The 19,909-nt window shown below is 37.0% G+C and overlaps 1 protein-coding gene across 1 annotated transcript in view; it reads left to right on the forward strand.

The window, feature by feature from the left end:
* Positions 1 to 18,519, forward strand: part of kiaa0232 (KIAA0232 ortholog) — a 42,997-nt gene extending 24,478 nt beyond the window's left edge. Inside the window, exons 4-8 of the mRNA XM_052148208.1 lie at positions 4,457 to 4,526; positions 4,644 to 4,731; positions 6,032 to 9,341; positions 14,702 to 14,810; positions 14,974 to 18,519. Coding sequence (XP_052004168.1) covers positions 4,457 to 4,526; positions 4,644 to 4,731; positions 6,032 to 9,341; positions 14,702 to 14,803 — 3,570 coding nt within the window. The 3' untranslated portion in view covers positions 14,804 to 14,810; positions 14,974 to 18,519. The remainder of the gene's footprint in view (positions 1 to 4,456; positions 4,527 to 4,643; positions 4,732 to 6,031; positions 9,342 to 14,701; positions 14,811 to 14,973) is intronic.
* The last annotated feature ends 1,390 nt before the right edge of the window (positions 18,520 to 19,909 follow it).

Below are 19,909 nucleotides of genomic sequence, written 5' to 3' on the forward strand. Positions count from 1 at the left end.
CCACATTTTGCTCCGAGATCTCTCAGGTCATGTAACCAATTATTTCTCTTCATTCCACGTTTTCGTTTAAAGTCTAAGGATGATCGGGCATTTTCAGTGGCTACCCCAAATTGTGCAACAGGCTTACACTTCAAGTTTGATCTTCAACCCTTGCTATTTTAAAGTCTAGCTTAAAGACTAGTTTTTAATATTTAGCATTTTAGGCTGCCTGAAACGTTAACAAATGTGTTTTCTTTTATTGCTTGTTTGTGTTATTGTTGGTGCTATTATTCTTGCATTATTTTATTTGTTGTTTGACCTTTTTACTTACTGTACAGAACTTATGCTCAACATCAGTTGTTTTTAAATGTGCTTTATAAATAAACTACAACTAACTAATTATATGTAACAGATGGGTCTATTTTGCAATTGCCTAAAGTGTTGCTCTACAAAGGTAGATCATTTTATTTCAGGCTTCAGAAAAACCTGATAAATCTGAGTAATTATACATGGTTTATTTGACCATCTGTACTTGTAGTTTATTAAAATTCACACACTCTCTACATCAAGGGTTGGTATTTTTATAAAATAAATAAAATGATAGAAAGATTCTGAAAGCTTTAATTTAATTCAAAGCAGACCTGTTTAAATTTTTTCTTAACGTTATTGTTTACACAGTTACAAAGTTATGGGTCTCTTGTTATCTGGCAACACTTAGCATGTGTAACGCTTTGTCACCTGGCTCTTAACTGACTATTTAGCTTGTGCCCCAACTTAAAATGTTGTATTAAACGTGCTTGCTAACATTAAAGAGGACAAAATAATCTTTTAAAAATACCTTTAAATAACATTCATTTAAAGGAAAAAAATACTTTTTTATTGTTTAATTCAGTACAAATTCACTGCAAAAATCCTATTGTTATCAAGTGTTTTTGTCTCATTTTCCATTTAAAATGATCTAAAAAAAAAACATAAAACAAGATATATTTACATGAGAAGCAACATATGAGAAATGTATCTGCAGTATAGCTGCTGTAGTAAATGTACATTGTTTTAAATGAGTTTTGGATATTTATATTGGAAAACAAGCCGAAACAAAAACTAATCAAAAACGTATTTTGTTGCTGTGTATAATGGGGTGAAGACTACCTTTTTTGTTCATTTCAATCTCTCCCCCTTATTCGCACAACTCATAGAAGAGGCGCTGACCACACAGAGAAATGCCAGTTTCAGAGTTTGTAGTTATTTACATGACCTGCTTATTATTGAAACTTTAATAAAGCTATAACGCATTAAATATAACTGCATTTAAGATGTAACGCCGGGATGTTTCCTTTAAAGAGTTTAAAGTTTTGCTTCAGCGGAGCTGCGGCTCCAGCTCCATTTATTCCCCAATGAGAGTGCTTCTATAGTTACTTATTTTGTATTTTTGTATAATTCCATTGTAATTTGCCATCTACATCACCTGAAGCTGTGAAAGTTTAGAGTGCATATAGACTGTGAATTGTGGTTTTTTTTTTTTCTCTCCTCAGTCAGGCATCAGCTGCAGTGCTGCTCTCATTGTCATCATTAGAATTTAATTTGATCTCATGTTACGTTAAATGAGATCAAACTACTATTTTATTTGCCGATAATGTCGACTAATCGTTTCAGCCCCAGTACCAATGTATTATATTTGAAGAAACATTTACATTATAAATGAACCCAGGCCAGATTAAACCATGTGAAGGGCCGGATCTGGCAATACATTTTTTGCCCATGTCTGCTATTAAGCATTCAGTGCTTTCCAGAACAGATTAAAGGCTATCGGCCTTATGCGGCAGAGAAACTAGCATGCTGCATCTTAAAATGTTTGTCTTGGATCTTCTGGTGTAGCGGTTGCTATATGGATGTCTATGGTGTTGATCCGACAGGAGTAGTCTTAAATGGGGATGTTGGATTATGTAAAAATTACCAGAGCGTTTTAGTAATTTTTATCCCGTGTGAATCGGTCATGTCTGTGATTTTTACAGACTTTTTACGGACTGCGCATTCCCGCACCGATAAAAATGACCATGTTTATCTACTATAAAATGCCCTGTAGAAATAACCCCTGGTTGTACTAATCCCATGTGAATTAACATGTTGGTAAAAACAAAAGCCTGTAAATCTGCTCTTTCCAGCCCTTGAGACCATTAAATATCGTTGTTTCTTAAGTTCTCAGGGTGTCTAAATTGGATGTTGGTCAAGAGCTTCACAACTTCAGATATTGCTGGCTGTTGCATTTGGACTGATGCATGTTTTTATGCTTACCCATGTAAAAGAGAAAAGAGCAGGGCATTTTTTCCCTTTGGTTAGGAAAATTAGATGAAACACAATCACTTAATTTGTTGAACCCCCCCATTTCGGAACATTCCTGAGGGACAAAAAAAGTTAATATGTGAAGGGATGGTCCATGTTTTTTTAATCTAAGATTACAGGCTTGATAATGTCACCAGTTTGTATTGTATTTAGATATATATATTCCAATTAATTTCTTCTAATAATTGCAGATATAGTATATGCTCATGTTTAGCATTTACTACATAATCAGCACAGTATACATTTTCTAATAGGTCAGTTATGCGTGACAGCAATGTTTAAATGCATATTTATTATGCAATAATTACTTTACAGACATATCCAAAAAGAGCTAAATTGTAATTAGATAGCAAAGTTGATTTACAGGTTGCAGATTTGTCAAAAGCTGTCATGAGTATTTTAAAGTCTTCAGGGGATATTAGTTAACTGGAAGCAGACTGGGGAGATTTTAAAACAAGAGTACTTTATTCCTAAATCCACAAGATCTTACCTTCATGCTGTATCTGTACTGATATGCCTCTGTGCTCATGAAACTCCAAGAGTCAACACAAAAAATCTCTGTACGATACCTTTGACCATCTTCTCATGGGATGGGGGAGGGGGTGCCACTACATTTACACACACATGCAGTATACATGTGAAACTGTATGTTTTATTTTTTAATTCTGTTTAAAACCATTTTAAATTGCACTTAAGCCTTGTAAAATTGTGGGGTGACACATACATTTTAAGAAGTACAAATGCAATTTCCTTTTAAGTCATAAACTTGCATTTAAAATAATATAGGTGGTCACTGTTTGAAATAAAATTTCAGCTACACATTTTTACGCAAATTAAGTTGGAACGTAAAAATAAAGCAGAATGACATGAATAATAATTAAACGGTTGTATCATAAAAATGTCTAGCTGTCCGAATGTGATCTGCAAGGTCCAGTTTACCTCTGTTGGTGTCAGAAAGTGAACATTGACTGTGAAAGCAAAACACCTCACTTGCATTTCCACGTTGTAAAAGGGTGTTGTAGACTCACACACACTCTGTGTAAAATACTTTGCTATCACACATAATCCATTTTGATCAACTCTTCTCAGTAGCTTTAATACAAACAGGAAGTTGACAAAAGTTGGAAGAGCGGAGCTCTATAAATGGGCAAGGCTGAATAAGGTCAGTAGTCCCTTCAGCCTATGTCAGAGTTCCTTTCAAGTCAAATCAGTCTACTTGTGGCCATCTTTAGAATGCATACAGGCAGCTGTTGTCTATGGATGCAAGCAGCATAAAAGTATAGCTCCTATCTGCTTAAATGGGAAAGACCAACATCTCTAAAATGGTTCAAAAGAACATATTTAAAATTGCCCTGCTTTACCTCAGAAAGAGGGGACTGCCTTAATGCTTCAAAAGCTGGACTTCTGTTTCTACATCTGCCATATTGGGTGTTCCAATTGTCTCAGGCCTACATCTAATGCCTCTGCCAACAAATATTTGCACTCCTTAATTGAAATTCATAGCCAACTATGGCAACTAGGACAGACATGACAGCACAGGGTTGGTCACAAGACTTTTATGAAGGTAGAATTAGTATAGCAGAGATTGGTTAAATTGCAAACTGCTTTCATGATGGCATTCCTCATTGAGATTGAAATATGCTTTCTGTGACTAATGCGGATTTGGCTCCAATCTAGTTTCTCTTTTGAAAAACATTTATATACACTGAATATGCTTATTTGCATCTGATTGAACTAGTTCATAGGTTTCCAGCTAATTTTGCACATTACATAAATACGCATCTCGATGTTTGGTAATTTCTTTCCATAGACATTATGTAAAGCGATGCTGGACGGTAAATAGTAAAGCTATTTGGGTTTTGTTTTCATTGTGTATATTTAAAGCTTTTTAAAATTATCAAAGAATATTTTTAAAACCGCATGTTTTTTAATTCATAATCTTTGAAGATTTTTGAAGACCTTAAAATCTTTTTGTTGCAGCATTTTCAAAATCACACAATTTATTATGTATTTCACACTAAGAGTTCTAATTTCACTAAGATGAAAGTTTGTTGAGCATCTTCATACAATTGTAGGCAAAGTGTAAAATGATATACAAAGCCAAAATATTGAAAATTTCTTATTTCTTTCCCTTCAGAATTCTGGAATTGAAAACTTGGTTGAGGAGCTTTGCTCCAGACTCAAGGATATTCAAAACAAACAAAAAGGTTGGTTGGCATTTTCCCTATTTAATGCAGGTTTACAAAACAAATATGGCAGTGTTCTGCAGAAGCCATTTATGGTAGTACTTTATAAATGTTTTGCTTTTTATTATTATCTTACAGAAAAAGAAAAGCAAGGAAATAAAAAATCAGATACATCTCAGTCTCCTGAACCGGAGGAATCAACTTCTTCAAAGGACCAGGTTGAGATGTAAGTTATTTAAATTTATACTCTTTAATGTGGAATGCTGTACATCTGAGGTTATAATATCTATGCAAACATAACAATTGAATAGTACATTTTTGCATGGAGTTCAGAGTGATGCATGTGTGGTAGTACAGATTTCTCCAGACCGTATTACCTCGTGTGTCCTTCAATCAGCATCAGGATTTCTCCACAGTCAGTTTAACCATCTGATGCATATTGCACTCAAAGCTGGAAAACACAATACCTGCAAATGTCATGTTTATTGTGGATTAAACTTTTAAAGTGTGTCATTGAACATGGAATAGAAATTTAACCCTTTGTAAAATATCACATAATACAATACAAAAAAAATTGGTTGACATTGGATTTAAAGTTTCTGTCCGTTATTGCACTAATAGACTAGCTTATACATCAGCAACATATACAAGTTTTTTGGCTTAAAGCTTTTAAATTTTTCAAATGTTTTGAAAGAAATAAAAAACATTGTCGGGTTTTTGTGAGGATCTCATTGGGGTTAAATGTTTCCAGGTGGACTGAATACAGATTCAGAAGCAGTATAAATCTCAAACGATTAATTACAAAAATGAATGAAGTGGTTTTTGTGTCCGTTAACAAAGATGAGATGGAAAAATAAATATCATGAGGATGATTTAACAATTCTACTCAAAACATATTGATGACAAAAATATGACAAGAAATAAATAACACTGCAAGATATTATCAATGCACAAACAATATTATAGAAAATGAAAAATGTTGTTTGAATAAAACAAGATCCTGTCTAAGTTTTGGGAACTGAAGCACTTGGTGAGTGCTTCAGTTTTTTTTTTTTTTTTTTTACTAACACAATATGATATTAATCAGCATGGATGCAGAATGAAAAATAGTTTAAGCAGTCAGCACATCATTATAAATGGCCTTCTTGATCAGCAGGGTAAAAATAATTGGCATACCTAGCCTAAAATTTTCTTGGTTACTAAATTAGAGCATTCATTTTTGTTGAGCAAAATTAATGTCAACATGGTCCGGTGAATGACAGGACCTGTCTCACCTGAGGTGATTATTTTGCACTTGGAAAAAAGCCTCTTGGTGGTAAAATAACTTGCAAGCACACAGAGATTGAGAGAAAAAAAAAAAAAAAAAAGTGGAAAACAAAATGTTGTTTAATGGAGAAAATATTTAAGTTAACTAGTTTAGTTATCACCGCAGTCTCAAATAGCAACTCTAGATGATCTTTATATTCTGTTATTATTTGCATTAAAAGAAGCTACTAAGATTTTTCAATTTTTGTTTTCCCCCATAGGTATTATGAAGCCTTTCCATCTCTGTCAGAAAAGCCTGTTTGTCTCCAAGAAATAATGACCGTGTGGAACAAAGCTAAAGCCTGCTCATATTCTAGCTCATCATCATCTGCTGTCCCTCAAACAAGTACAGACACATCCTCCCCAAAAGACTGCACCAGCGAGAGTGAAGCCTTTAGGGACAGAACACTTGATGCACCAAGCTCCACAACCTACGAGAAGCCCCAGCAGCGACGCACTAAGAGGGAGAAGGAGAACCGATTCCATGGAAGCGCAACAGTAGTTCCTGATGATCAGGTTGCTCCTCAATTTAAGAGGCAGGCCAGACACCGGTCTGAGGGGAGATTCCGTCTCAGGTCATGGTCCTCTGGCTCTAGTGAAGCTGGCTCGAGCTCCAGTGGTAACCAGGGTGACCAGACCTCTAGTTGCAAAGCAGTCCATATCAGACACAAGTCTCGAGAGGTCAGCAGCAGAAACAAAAGGGTGCGCAAAAACAAACAGAATAGTGGACAGGTCAAACTGGCCCTGAAATTTATTGACAAAGATGAGCGGAAAAATGCTCGGGGCAGCATCAGTACCACTGGAGGCCCATCTAAGCAACAGCAGCACTACATGAAAAAAGGCAAGAGACCTCTGAGGGAGATCCGCAAAGATGCTAACCTGGTTGAGGCACAGGATTCAGGAGGAGAGGTCAGTAAAAAGGAATATATGGAGGAGCCTCTTTGGTACACCGAGCCCATCTCTGAATACTTCGTCCCCCTCAGTAGAAGTAAATTGGAGACAAAGTATCGGAGTAAAGAAGACTCTCCCAATGACTTGGCTATGTCGTTTGATGTGGACTGTCTGTCAGAGAGAATTCAAGGAATTTGCATTTCAAATTCTTGTTTTCAAAGGGCATACCTTGCAGCAGGCACTTTTGTGGATGGGCACTTTATTGAAGTGCCTGGTGAAGGTGACGAAGAGGCTACTGAATTGAATGGGATTACAAGTTACCCTCCTCCTGAAGATGGTCAAGATTTAGATGACAAGCATCTGTCTGAATTCACTCACTTCTATGAAGTTGATTTTTATCAATCCATATTGGATCCTAGTGCCTCAGATGCGGTACAAGAAAGTCGAATCTTGAACATGATTCGCCAGAAGAGTATTGAGCGGAAACACTTTGAAGCTGACTGTGTAGATTTAGATGGCCTTGAGCTGCAAGGGGAAAGGGTTGATTCTCTGGGAGCCTCAGAAGCTGATGTTTCTCTTACACAGGATATGGAAAACATTGCACAAGTGTGGGAGTGTTGTTCATCTTCTAGTTTGGAGGATTTAGAGGGAGAAAGCTGTACAGGTGACTCTCCACTTAGGCTCTCCCCAGCATTGGACAATGTTCCATTTAACTTTAGTAAGGTGTCTGGAGCTTTTGTAGGTCCTCATCTCCAAGAAGCCAGCAGTAGCATCTCTGCCCTAAACTCCTGCTTTTCACTTTTTGAGTTGCAGTATGATAGCCCTACTTTTTCTTTTTCCTGTGACTCACTCACAGGGGGTCAGGACAACATAGATTCAAGTAGCTGTTTAGATCCACAAGGAAACAAACAATCTCGTTTGCTAATTTGGACCAAAAACAGTGCCTTTGATGAAACGGAACACTGCTCTAACTTATCAACAAGGACTTGCAGTCCGTGGTCTCACTCAGAGGAGACACGGTCAGATAGTGAGCAGATCAGTGCTCCAGCAGATGAATCTGCTCAGTTTGGTAATGAAGAGGTCAGTTGTATCCCCCTCATCCCACCTACATACCTGGAGGAAGAACTTCTGGGTTTCTTGCAAGAGAACTCCAGTCACCAGTCGGAAGAAACTAGTGTGGGCACTGATTCAAACCAGGCCTTTAAAAAGAAATCAAAATTGGAGTCAGTTTGCGGCATAGCATTAGAGCAGGATGAGAGTAAACTGTACAATGCTGTTGTGTTTTCAGATGTCCCAAATCATCAAAGTGATGAATACACCTCAGGGATAATAAAAGACATTTGGATGGCAATTGGAGACGGAGACTGTGTCTTAACACTTGGGGTAAAGAATACAGGGGAGCACTTGTTTTCAGAGGAGGCTACTGCCTACCAATGCAGTTGTCTTGACAAGGATATAAAAGGTGAAATTATTCAAAGGAAAGCTGTGCAACGTTCTGAGTACCATCTTTGGGATGGGCAGAAAAAGGATGAAGGACTTCCTAAAAACAAGCTCTCTAAAATAGATGATGGTGATTATACGACACCGGCCAAGCCCTGGAATTGTAATGCACAGGACAGCACGTCATTTATCCTTGGGGGAGTTTATGGAGAGCTGAAGACTCTAAGTGGTGACAGGGAATGGGCCATGATTCCACCTGGTGAGGCTTGTGGTAGTTTGTTGCAATGTGCCACATCTTCTGATATGGTAACCATTGCAGGAGCAGATGTGTTCATGAACACAAGCAGTTGCTTTGCTCCTGGCCACAAGCCACTGTGGAGACCTCTTGTGTCCCTTGGTCAAAATGAGCATACTAACAGGGGACCAGGGGATGGTTTGAATAAGGGATTTTCTGTTTTCTTCCATGAAGATTTACTTGGATCACGTGGAGGCTTCCGTGGAGAAGAGCCGGGACTAGATTACCCGTTTTCATCCTTTGATCTCAACAACCCTTTTTCCCAGGTCTTGCATGTGGAGTGTTCCTTTGAGCCAGAGGATATGGCCTCGTTCAGCCCAGGATTCAAGCCAAAATCCATATTATGCTCAGACTCAGACAATGAGCCCTTTTGCCCTTGGTTATATGGCATCAACCGAACTCAGTATCGGGCCATTCGAATTTCACCAAGGACTCATTTCCGGCCAATATCTGCCTCTGAACTGTCTCCAGGTGGATGCAGTGAATCAGATGTCGAGTCTGAGAAAGAAGTGAGTCTTCCAGCTGGTCATACAGAACGCTTTGATGACCCACAGGCTGACCTCAAGCCTCTTGAGGATGATGCAGAATGTGAGGGCCCTTACTATGGGAAATCAGAATTGGAGTCTGGAAAGTTCCTACCCAGCTTAAAGAAGTCTGGCATGGAGAAGAGTGCCCAGACATCACTTGATTCGCAGGAGGGTGGGAGCACCCTTCTGCCAATTGCTGAACAAGAGATATGCATACATTGTGAGACGGCAGCTGTGTCAGCATTGTGTTCTCATGTGCATCCCTCTGTTCTTCAACAAGAGGAGTCTTACAGAGAGACAGAGTCTTGCCAATATGTTGCAACAGATCAGATTCCAAAAATTGGAAAGTCACTCGATGTGGTTCAAGATATGGATGAGGTATGTGAGATGTGCTGCTGAACCACAGTAATTAAATCAGAATGGTTGAAGTTTTTGTCCAAACTGCTGAGACACATAGACATCATATTAAATTAGCAAGCCTGTTGTCTGTTGATATTAACATTGAGCATGTTTACATTTCCCTCAAAAGTGAAAATATAATAATAATATTCATGGGTTTTATTTATGTAGCGCTTTTCAAAACCTACGGTCGCTTTACAGGAATATCAAACAAAACAAAAATATAAATGTAGATCACAAGAAAAAAAACAGCAAATGAAATGAATCTTGAAAATAACTAAGTTTTTTTTTAAATCCGACAGAGGGTGTATTCCAAAGTTTAAGGGCAGCCACACTGAAAGACCTAGCACCCATTGAAGCTAGTCTAAATTTTGGGACAGCCAAAAAGCCAGCATCAGGGGATGTTGAGATGCAAGGGTATTAAGGGTTTTGTAAGAGAGAATGAGGATCTTATACTGTATATCCTAAATGATAGGCAGCCAGTGTAGGTGCTAAATTATAGGAGTAATGTGTGCAGTTTTTAGAATGCATAATAATGCGTTTTGAGTATTTTTGTAGACAAACCAATGTAAAGTGAATTACAGTTTCAGCATCATTGGGGCTTAAAGAGGAGCGAATGAGAGATGTGTTGAAGATGGAAAAAGGCAGTTTTCACAGTCATACTAACATGTGAATGTAATGACTGCAGTGCAGAATCAAAAATCACTTCAAGATTTTTAACTGTAGAGGAGGGCGTGATTAAATCACCATCAAGATCTAATGTCATGCTTGAATATTTGGAAGTGAGTGATTTAGGGCCAGTCAGCAATTCTTATCGGAGTAAAATTTAAGTGCTTCAGTTTGTGAATGCTGGAAGAAAGTGCTCGAGGAGCAAAAACAGAAGTTTGACTGAAGTGCTAATGTAGCGCTGAGTGTCATCAGCATAACTGTGAAAATTTAACCCATGCTTTCTGATTATCTTACCTAGTGGCAGCGTATAGATTATGAAAAGAACTGGGCCAAGATCTGAACCCTGAGACACCCCTGATTGTACCGCAGCAGTTGAGGACTTGTGTTTGTTATAAACTATACATTTTTAAAGCTGGACCAGTGAAACCGATTTCTGAAAGATGGGCTATTAGAATGTTATGAGAGACTGCCAAATGCAGAGCTAAGGTCACGTAGTATTTGAATTTTAAGTGCACCTGAATCAGCAGAGAGGAGGAGATAATTTAAGACCCTCATTAATACAGTTTCTGTACTATGTTTAGGCCAGAAACCAGACTGGAAAGGAAAGGGAGGTTACAAATTGCCCAGTAGTTATTCAAAGTCAGGGGATCTGAACCAGGCTTCTTGAGAACAGGGGTGACCGTAGTACTCTTGAGTTGTTGTGGAACAGTACCAGAAGTAAGTGACGCATTGATAAAGTGTGAAGTGGGTGCACTAATAGCAGAGAGACATTTTTTCAGGAGTGAGGTAGGAGCAGGGTCAAGTAGAGGAATTAGATTTTCTAATGATCTCAACAGCAGCTTCCTGGTAAGTAGGGAAATAAATAGTGAAAATATGTACAAGATTTAATTTAGGAAGCAAATAGATGTTAATTTATTCAAACAAAATTTTTAGGAAAGACATTTGATCAGGGGAATGCAGTGCCACATCAGGAGGCTGAATAAGCTTTGAGATGGTAGCAAAAAGTGCTCTTGGCCGCACAATTGGAATTAGCAATGACATTAGAAAGATAGGAAGAACGTGCAGAATTGAGAGCTAACCTATATTAGGAAATATGTTCAGAGTATGCTATAGAATGCACAGTGAGACCAGTCTTCTTAGGAAGCCATTCGAGATGGCGCCCCTTTAGCTTTCATTGCTCTGAGCTCAGGGGTGAACCGAGGAGGGAATGAGCCTGGATTTTACAGAGGTAAAACTTGAATTGTATAAATCTAGAATATCATCATTACTGGAGAGATTAGGACAAGTAGAAAGAGCAGAGGCCGAGATAGAAGTTGAAAAGGAGAGAGGATCAATAGTCTTCAAGCTACAATAGTGAACTGATGATTTCACATCTGGTATAGGGATAGAAAAACAATATTAAAATTCAATCAATTTGTGATCAGATATACCAATATCAGATATACCAATATTAGTTCCATCAAAAGCAATATTGTCAAGACCAGATGAGCATAATAGATCCAGTGTATGACCATGTACATTTGAAGTCAGAAGTTTACTTGCGCTTAGGTTAAAGTCATTAAAACAAATTTAACCACTCCATAGATTTCATATTAGCAAACTATAGTTTTGTTAAGTCGTTTAGGACATCTACTTTGTGTATGACGCAAGTAATTTTTCCAACAATTGTTTACTAACAGGTTGTTTAACTTTTAATTGACTATATCACAATTCCAGTGGATCAGAAGTGTACATGCATTAAGTTAACTGTGCCTATAAGCAGCTTAGAAAATGCCAGAAAATTATGTCATGCCTTTAGGCAATTAACCAATTAGATTCAAATAGGCTAATTGGAGTCAATTGGAGGTGTACCTGTGGATTCATTTTAAGGCCTACCTTCAAACTCAGTGCCTCTTTGCTTGACATCATAGGAAAATGAAAAGATATCAGCCAAGACCTCAGAAAAAAATATGGACCTCCACAAGTGTGGTTTATCTTTGGGAGCAATTTCCAAACATCTGAAGCTAACCTGTTCATCTGTACAAACAATAGTATGCAAGTATAAACACCATGGGACCACACAGCCATCATAACGCTCAAGAAGGAGATTTTATTGTATTTTTATTTTATTGTATTTTTATTTTATTTAGAAGTTTATTTAACGGAGACTGTGGACAGTCAAAAACTACACCAGAATTAGCTACAGGGCTAAATTTCATCTGTAGTCCCTGAAGATGGGCATTCTATCTATCTATAGTATCTATATACACAGTAAAATGAGTCCAATATCGACATGAATCCTGAAAGGCTGCTCGGCATGAAAGAAGCCACTGCTCCAAAACTGCCATAAAAAGCCAGACTACAGTTTGCAAGTGCACATGGGGACAAAGATCGTACTTTTTGGAGAACTTTCCTCTGGTCTGATGAAGCAAAAATTGAACTGTGTGGCCATAACCATCGTTATGTTTGGAGGAAAAAGGGTGAGGCTTGCAAGCCGAAGAACACCATCCCAACCATGTAGCATAGGGGTGGCAGCATTATGTCGTGGGGGTGCTTTGCTTCTGGAAGGACTGGTGCACTTCAAAAAATAGATGGCGTCATGAGGAGAGGAAAATTATGTGGATATATGGAAGCAACATCTCAAGACATCAGCCAGGAAGTTAAAGCTTTGTCACAAATGTGTCTTGGACAATGATCCCAAACACAAAATGGCAAAATGGCTTGAGGACAACAAAGTCAAGTTATTGGAGTGGCCATCACAAAGCCCTGACCTCAATCCAATATAAATTTGTGTGCAGAACTGAAAAAGCATGTGCGAGCAAGGAGTCCTACAAACCTGACTCGGTTACACCAGTTCTGTCTGGAGGAATGGGCCAAAATTCCAGCAACTTATTGTGAGAAGCTTGTGGAAGGCTACCCAAAAAGTTTGACCCAAGTTAAACAAATTAAAGGCAATGCCACCAAATTCTAACAATGTGCATGTAATCTTCTGACCCACTGGGAATGTGATGAAAGAACTAAAAGCTGAAATAAATCATTCTTTCTACTATTATTCTGACATTTCACAAATAAAATAGTGATCCTAACTGACCAAAGACAGGGAATGTTTTCTATGATTAAATGTCAGGAATTGTGAAAATGTATAAATGTATTTGGCTAAGGTGTATGTTAACTTTTGACAACTGTACATGGGTTGCAAAGATTACATGTTGTACTAAGTCAAAACACTCAAGCACCGATATGAATTCACAAGAAAATACAAAATTGGTATCAATATGTATGTTAAAGTCTCCGAGTAATATAAAAACAGTAGCTAGAGCACAGGCAACAGTAAGGATTTCACATAGTTTTGACAAAAATTTCGTTCATTTTGGGAGGCTGATAGACTAGTATTACAAGCATGGAAGTAGAGCCAGGAAAATTAAATGCTAGATATTCAAAAGAGTTAACCTAATGTAATTCAACCAGATATATGTTAAGATAGAGACGATAAACAACCGCCAGACCACCACCTTTACCCCTAGCTCGGGGCTTTACCAGATAACTGTAGTCATCAGAACTGTAGTCGAGCGTAAAGTAAAATTGTGTCGTTCAATTCTTTGTTCGAAATCAACTCCCTGAAAAAATTCCTTGGCCTTTTAATGAGCGAGTGTTAAGTAATGCATAGTTGTGTTGTTCGAGGTTGTGGATGTTCAAAAGGAGCCCTTTCTAGGTAATGGTTGATACCAGGATATGAGCATCGAGGGATAACGATGAACCAGTCTATTAGTCCAAATAACTGGAATGGATGGCTGCAAGGGGCAATGTGCATTCAAAGAGCATCTAGTGGAGCGATGCATGTAACGTGGGCAACAGGCGATTCCAAGACTTTTACAGAGTTCAAATGTTTCAGAGTCAAGGCAGAAAAAGGACTTAAGTCCACGTAATTGTGATGAGCAGTTGCACAATATCACAGAGATGTAGACGAAGTTGACAAGCAACCCAAAGAGTGCTAGGACTAAAAGTCAGAGGTCAGAAAATGTAATCTTCGAAATCTGCACCACCATGTTACTAATCAGATATAGTCTGATACAAAGCCATAGTCCGAGTTAGTGAGAGAGTGGGAACCTACTCGCCGTTGGTACCAAACGGATGAAGACAACGTAACATGGGCAGCAGAGGGCAGGGAGTGGTGCATCAGGTGAGTCAGCATTGTAACCAGGTAGTTTAGCATGAGGAGTTTAAGTAAATATCCAGCCGTATGATAAAATCTGAATCCAAATCGCAAACAAGACAGTCAATCCAGGGATTCAAAATGTCCAGCGAGCCAGTGATGATGATCCAGCATTTAGTCCAGTAGCACGTGTGAAGGAAAAATACTGATCCAAATAACATGGACCAATAGCAAGAGTCAATCCAGGTGTGTAAAAAAAAAAAAAAAAAAAAAAAAAAAGGGTCGTCCATATGATGAAACTGAGCAGGGTTATAGGGTTAACAACCAGAGGAAGACTATAGCAGCGGCAACCAGTCGTGCACAGTGTACTCTCAGTGGAACCACAACATGCTCTCAATGGAAGTGAATAGTTAATATAAACCTATGAGAAGTATAAAATAAATTAAAAAAGCAGTTCCAACTAGAATGTATAAATCTTATACATTTCTAATACATAATGTTTCTTTCCTCTTTCTTTCTATGTGTCCTTACCTCACAGTTTACTCTGTTGAATTTTGGAGAACAGTGCTTATCTAATATCCAGCAAGAAGAGTGTTGGTGGCAAAGCACACTCTGTTCTCCTTTATTTCCAGATTCCTAGTGCAGAGGTAAGAAAAGTATTAGACCGTAGGAAGTCAATTGTACACTGCTTCTATGACCCCATTAGTCTATAAATAGGAAAGAAATGATGATCAATTAAAGTCAAATTATTTAATAGGAGTTTGTGTTGACTTTTGCATAATAAGATGTGTACCCTCCTTTATATCCTAGGAAGCAGTAACATGAATCTTCTGCTGAACACAGGCATACCAATGCAACTATTCTCCTATCACCTTCAACCATAACCCAGATGAGGGATGGGAAGATCCTTTCAAGAACAGCAAGCGCAGGGCCCACAGTGGGCTCTTAACAACACTTTCCTAAGCCCTGTTAATCTGTTCACTTGTAACAGCACATCAGCAAGAAGAAAATGCAAAGAGAGGAAAGACATGGCAATAGGTTGAGCTTACAGTTAGATAATTCTGTTCAACAGCATTTATTATTGACTCGTTTTCAGTCTGTTAATTCCAAGGTTGATCACAAAATAATTAAAAAAGGCATAGTTAAATATTTAAGAATGTTTTTTAATTTCCCCATTATAAATTTTAGCTTCTCTTTTCCGTTTGATCTAGGATACATTCTAGCTGAGGTCCTACTGATTGTGCATGTGCTTGTGAACCTAGTCTCAGTCCTAATAGTAGAAGTTTCTGTGACCTAACTATGAATACTCAGAATTCCGGTTGAAAGCACTATGATTGCACCCCTTTCCCCAAATAATTTATTAAGCTTTTTGCCTTTTTCTTCCAAATTATTTGTAGAGGAGTTGTGGGGTTTGGTGTGTTGAAGGAAAAAGTGCTGTATGTTTTTGTTCCCACCACCACTTTTTCGTGCTGTTTTCAATCAACCTTTTTTTAATGTTCCCATTCAATTCCATGGAGCTTTGACAGCATCTTAGAAAAATACAACATGGTAAGAAGTTAATACAATAATCAAACTGAAAAACAAAGCTGATGCAAAATCAAAGGTTATAAGAGTCCCTTACGATGATTTACATCCTTTAAATTAGAAGATGCTTTCTTTGCTTGAGTAATCCCTTTAGTACAGCCATTGTGATGAATAGATTTAAATTGATTGACTATTGGTTTAAAAAATGCATTCTCCCCTATATTTTTTTAAGTTGCTTCATTTGTGAAATTGTCTTTCATAAAATTTAATGTGGAAGTGAGTTCTGATTTCAAAGAATGGTTTACATTTTACTGAATATAAGTTTTGACCCAGCTACCAATTCATACAGGTTTTTTAAAAATATATATATTACACCTTAAAGTTGATATTGTATACCAGTTTTGTAGTGCAGCCATCATTTTATGTATAATTTCTTTTAAGCACTGCATAAAGGTCCGTTTATAGGTATTTTGGTTAAATTTCCACCCACCCACCTCAAAAGTGTGACTACTGATAATTCTTGTATAATATGGCTTTATTAATTTTGTAAACAAGAAAAGAGCTAATGAGTGTTTCCAGTAACAGCAAATTGCTTGAAGGGTGTTTGATTTCATAAACATTTCTGGCTAACTTTTCTACCAGAAATCTGTTGCTGTTTCCTTGTGTACTAATACATCATACACGCAGCATGGGCAGTACTCAGCAGGATCTAAAATAAAAGGGTTGATTAAAAGCAATATAATATTTTAGCACACTATAACTCTGCAACCATTTATATTGTTGTATTTGATATGTTTTGTGTGTTAAGTGCTAAGAGGAACATACAAAGGTTTTATTTCTGAGGTATGTTGGCTTTTGTTTGCTGGTTTATTTCCTTTTTCCAGTGAATGAGCTCTAAATGACTTTGTAAGAAAGGTTCCTTGACTATATACATATTTTAAGAGGTTTGGAATTGAAGATGGTAGAGAATGTAGTGCAACCTTTTTATGTTTGCATAAAAAAGCTATTTGGTTTAAAAGTTCCAGATTCTTCATTGTTACCTTTTCATACTGCAAAATCTAGTCCATGCTAAATTTTGCATTTTGAATTCCATCCTTTACTATATTATCAATTCACTTTTATCTGCTTCTGTTTAATATAGATAATTAGTAATTCTGTGACCTTAATTTATAGACAACTTTGATTCATTGCATGGTGTCTAGCCTGCCATCTGCTGGATTTACTCTAGGTTGAACTGCTCCTTCCCATTAATTCAGTTTCTTTGTTACATATGTATCGACATAAAAAATATGTACATTTATACAACACATGCAGATTGTAAATGGTATGAAGTAGCATAAGAAAATTTGGGACTTGAAAACCAAATTTGTATTTTTTTGAAAGAGTTGGATTTCACTTTGCGTTGCAATAAAAAAAAATATATATATAGCAGCGTTTATGTACCAAAGTGGAAAATGGGGTCTAAAAGAATTAAAATAGTTATATAAAAATGCTATACTTTTTCCACACTCACATGTATGTGTTTCTGCATTGGTAGAGCATTAGTTGCTAAATACTTTAATATAAAGGGGATTGGAATATGACTGGGATTTGGAAAATGTTCACCCCAATCAGCATTATGACCAACAAATTTATTTGAAAAATGTTTACTTAAGACAGGAGGATTATTAAGGGGTTTTTTTTTTTTTTTGCATCCACTTTCTTTTACAAAATGCCATGTCTAAGAAATTAGAAATTTGCTTCTGCTTCTTTGCATGTAAGAATGTCTTGTTGCCGTTTTTTTTTTACCTACACGTCAAGCCCTTGGATTAAATTGCAAAAAAAAATTCTAAAGACACTTATGCATTGGTGCTACCATTCATACACTACATTTAAGACATAATGTACAAATTTGTATTGGCCTAAGAAAAATGTGTGCACACTTGGTAATTCCTATTAACACATTTTTTTGGTTACAGTTTAGGCCTTGTTCTTCAGACTAGGTCAATGTTTTGGGTTTGTTCAAGTATATGGTCCCAGACTATGGAACGGGCTGTGGTTCTTAAAAATGTATAGTGGTAGATATTCCAGCGTGATGGGTTACGATTAACATGTTACATTGCAGTTCTATTTTTCTCATTTAAAATACTGCTGACAATTCCAAAATGCAGTTAGACATTGTTGGTATTGTGTTCTTTATTCTCAAGTACTTCTAATTAAAAGTTCCATCCTAAGTAGGCAGTCATCTTAGACAAAGGTTTTTGTCTTACTTGAATTTGATGGTCTTATATTAAGAAGTTTGTTTTAAGGGTGTGTGGTTGACAGAGGACAAAATAATTGAAATTTAAGCAGCATTTTGAGAGAAGACAAATGTTAATGTGTTATGTGTGACCGTCAAGTATCACAAAGGCAGAGGATTTAAAGTTACAGAAATTTGATATACAGTTCCTCTTTTTTTGGAATCGGGTATTTTAAAATGTTTGAACAAACCAAAAAAAAAAAAAAAAAGTGAAATACAAAGTTTATTTTATCATCTTTCAAGGCAATTATAATGTTTTTTTTTTTTTTTTTCCATGTGTGTGTGTGTTTTTGTGTGTGGTGGTTTGGGTGCTGGAGAAAGACTTAAGACCGTATAGGTGGGAAATGGAAAATTTCATTAATTTGCCATCTTGTTTCTTTTCCGAGGTTTTAATTTGGTTTTGTATTTTGGAAGGTGGTGCCACACAAATCGGTGTGTTTTGAAAGAGGGTGGCTTTGCTGACTTATTTCTCCATTTTCTCTTTGTAACAGCTTCCTAAACGGAGCCCTACCCTGTATCTTTCCTCTGAATACCTGATTAAAGTCACCAAACCCCAGCACAGATACAAAGTTGGTTGAGTGTTGTTTTAATGCAATGTACATTTCAGTACATCGTTTTGTTGTAAAGTTTCTAAACCTTTCATAATGTTAAAAAAAAAAATGTGCTCTGTTAATTTGAAACAGCAGGGGAGAGCCATTTTTTAATTATTGGTATTATATGTTGAATAGGTCACTTAAAAATGCTGGTCTGGATTTCTAGACACAGATTAAGCTTTTACCCTAGTCAACCTGGATATAATACAATGAGGCACCGGGCAGTGCTTAATCTGCAAATGTAAACATGGCATTTAAAGGTTTTCCAACACAAATTATAATTGGAAAATTACATTTTAAACACTATATTTTCAAAGGATATTCTGAGTATTTTCACTCAGTAGATCTGGTTAAATGCCATACCCTGTTCTAGTTGCGATACAATCCAGCTACAAAGTTGCACACTCCAAATGCATAGAAGCGTTCCATATTAACACTTGTCACCAAGTTGAGATGAAGAACTATCATTGTGTACAAGAAAAGTGTTTAACTGATAACATTAAATCTATGAAAGTGGACTAGACAGGCCCACTCCTGGATATTCTCTTTTAATGGGAATGGGAAAGTTCACCCCAAAATAAAATTCTCTCATCATTTACTCACCCTCATACCATCCCAGATGTGTATGACTTTCTTCTACAGAACAAACAAAGATTATCTCAGCTCTTTTTACATTGCAAGTGAATGGTGACCAAAGCTTTGAAGCTCCAAAAAGCATATCAAGACAGCATAAAAGCAATAGCCTTCATATGACTCTAGTGGTTTAATCCATGTCTTCTTAAGCAATCCAACTGGATTTGGATGAGAACAGACCAAAATATAGCTGTTTTTTATTGTAAATCTTGACAGCATTCACCTTGTATTTCAAGCTCAATTACACTTACTAGCGCTCTGTGCATGCATCAAGCACTAGTGTAATAATTGCAAGATGTACAGTGGAAAAAGGAGCTACATTTTGGTCTGTTCTCACCCAAAAACGAATTAGATCGCTTCAGAAGACACCGATTCAACTCTACAGATTTATGGATTACTTTTAGGCTGCCTTTATATGCTTTCTGGAGCTTCAAAGTTTGGTCACCATTCACTTGCATTGTATTAAACTACAGAGCTTTATTATTCTTCTAAAAATCTTCATTTGTGCTCTGCAGAAGAACGAAAGTCATGCACATCTGGGATGGCATGAGTGTGAATAAATTATTAGAGAATTTTCATTTTTGAGTGAACTATCCCTTTAAGTATCTTGTTTCGTTTTACATATCTAGACCGTCTATTTGATGAAATACTGACGTGATTTTCTTGTAAAGATGCTGTAAGGTAAAAAGGAGACTTCAAGCACCTTTGTATTAGTTAC

This window comes from Xyrauchen texanus, chromosome 2 (assembly GCF_025860055.1).
Source record: "Xyrauchen texanus isolate HMW12.3.18 chromosome 2, RBS_HiC_50CHRs, whole genome shotgun sequence".
Taxonomy (NCBI): Eukaryota; Metazoa; Chordata; class Actinopteri; order Cypriniformes; family Catostomidae; genus Xyrauchen; species Xyrauchen texanus.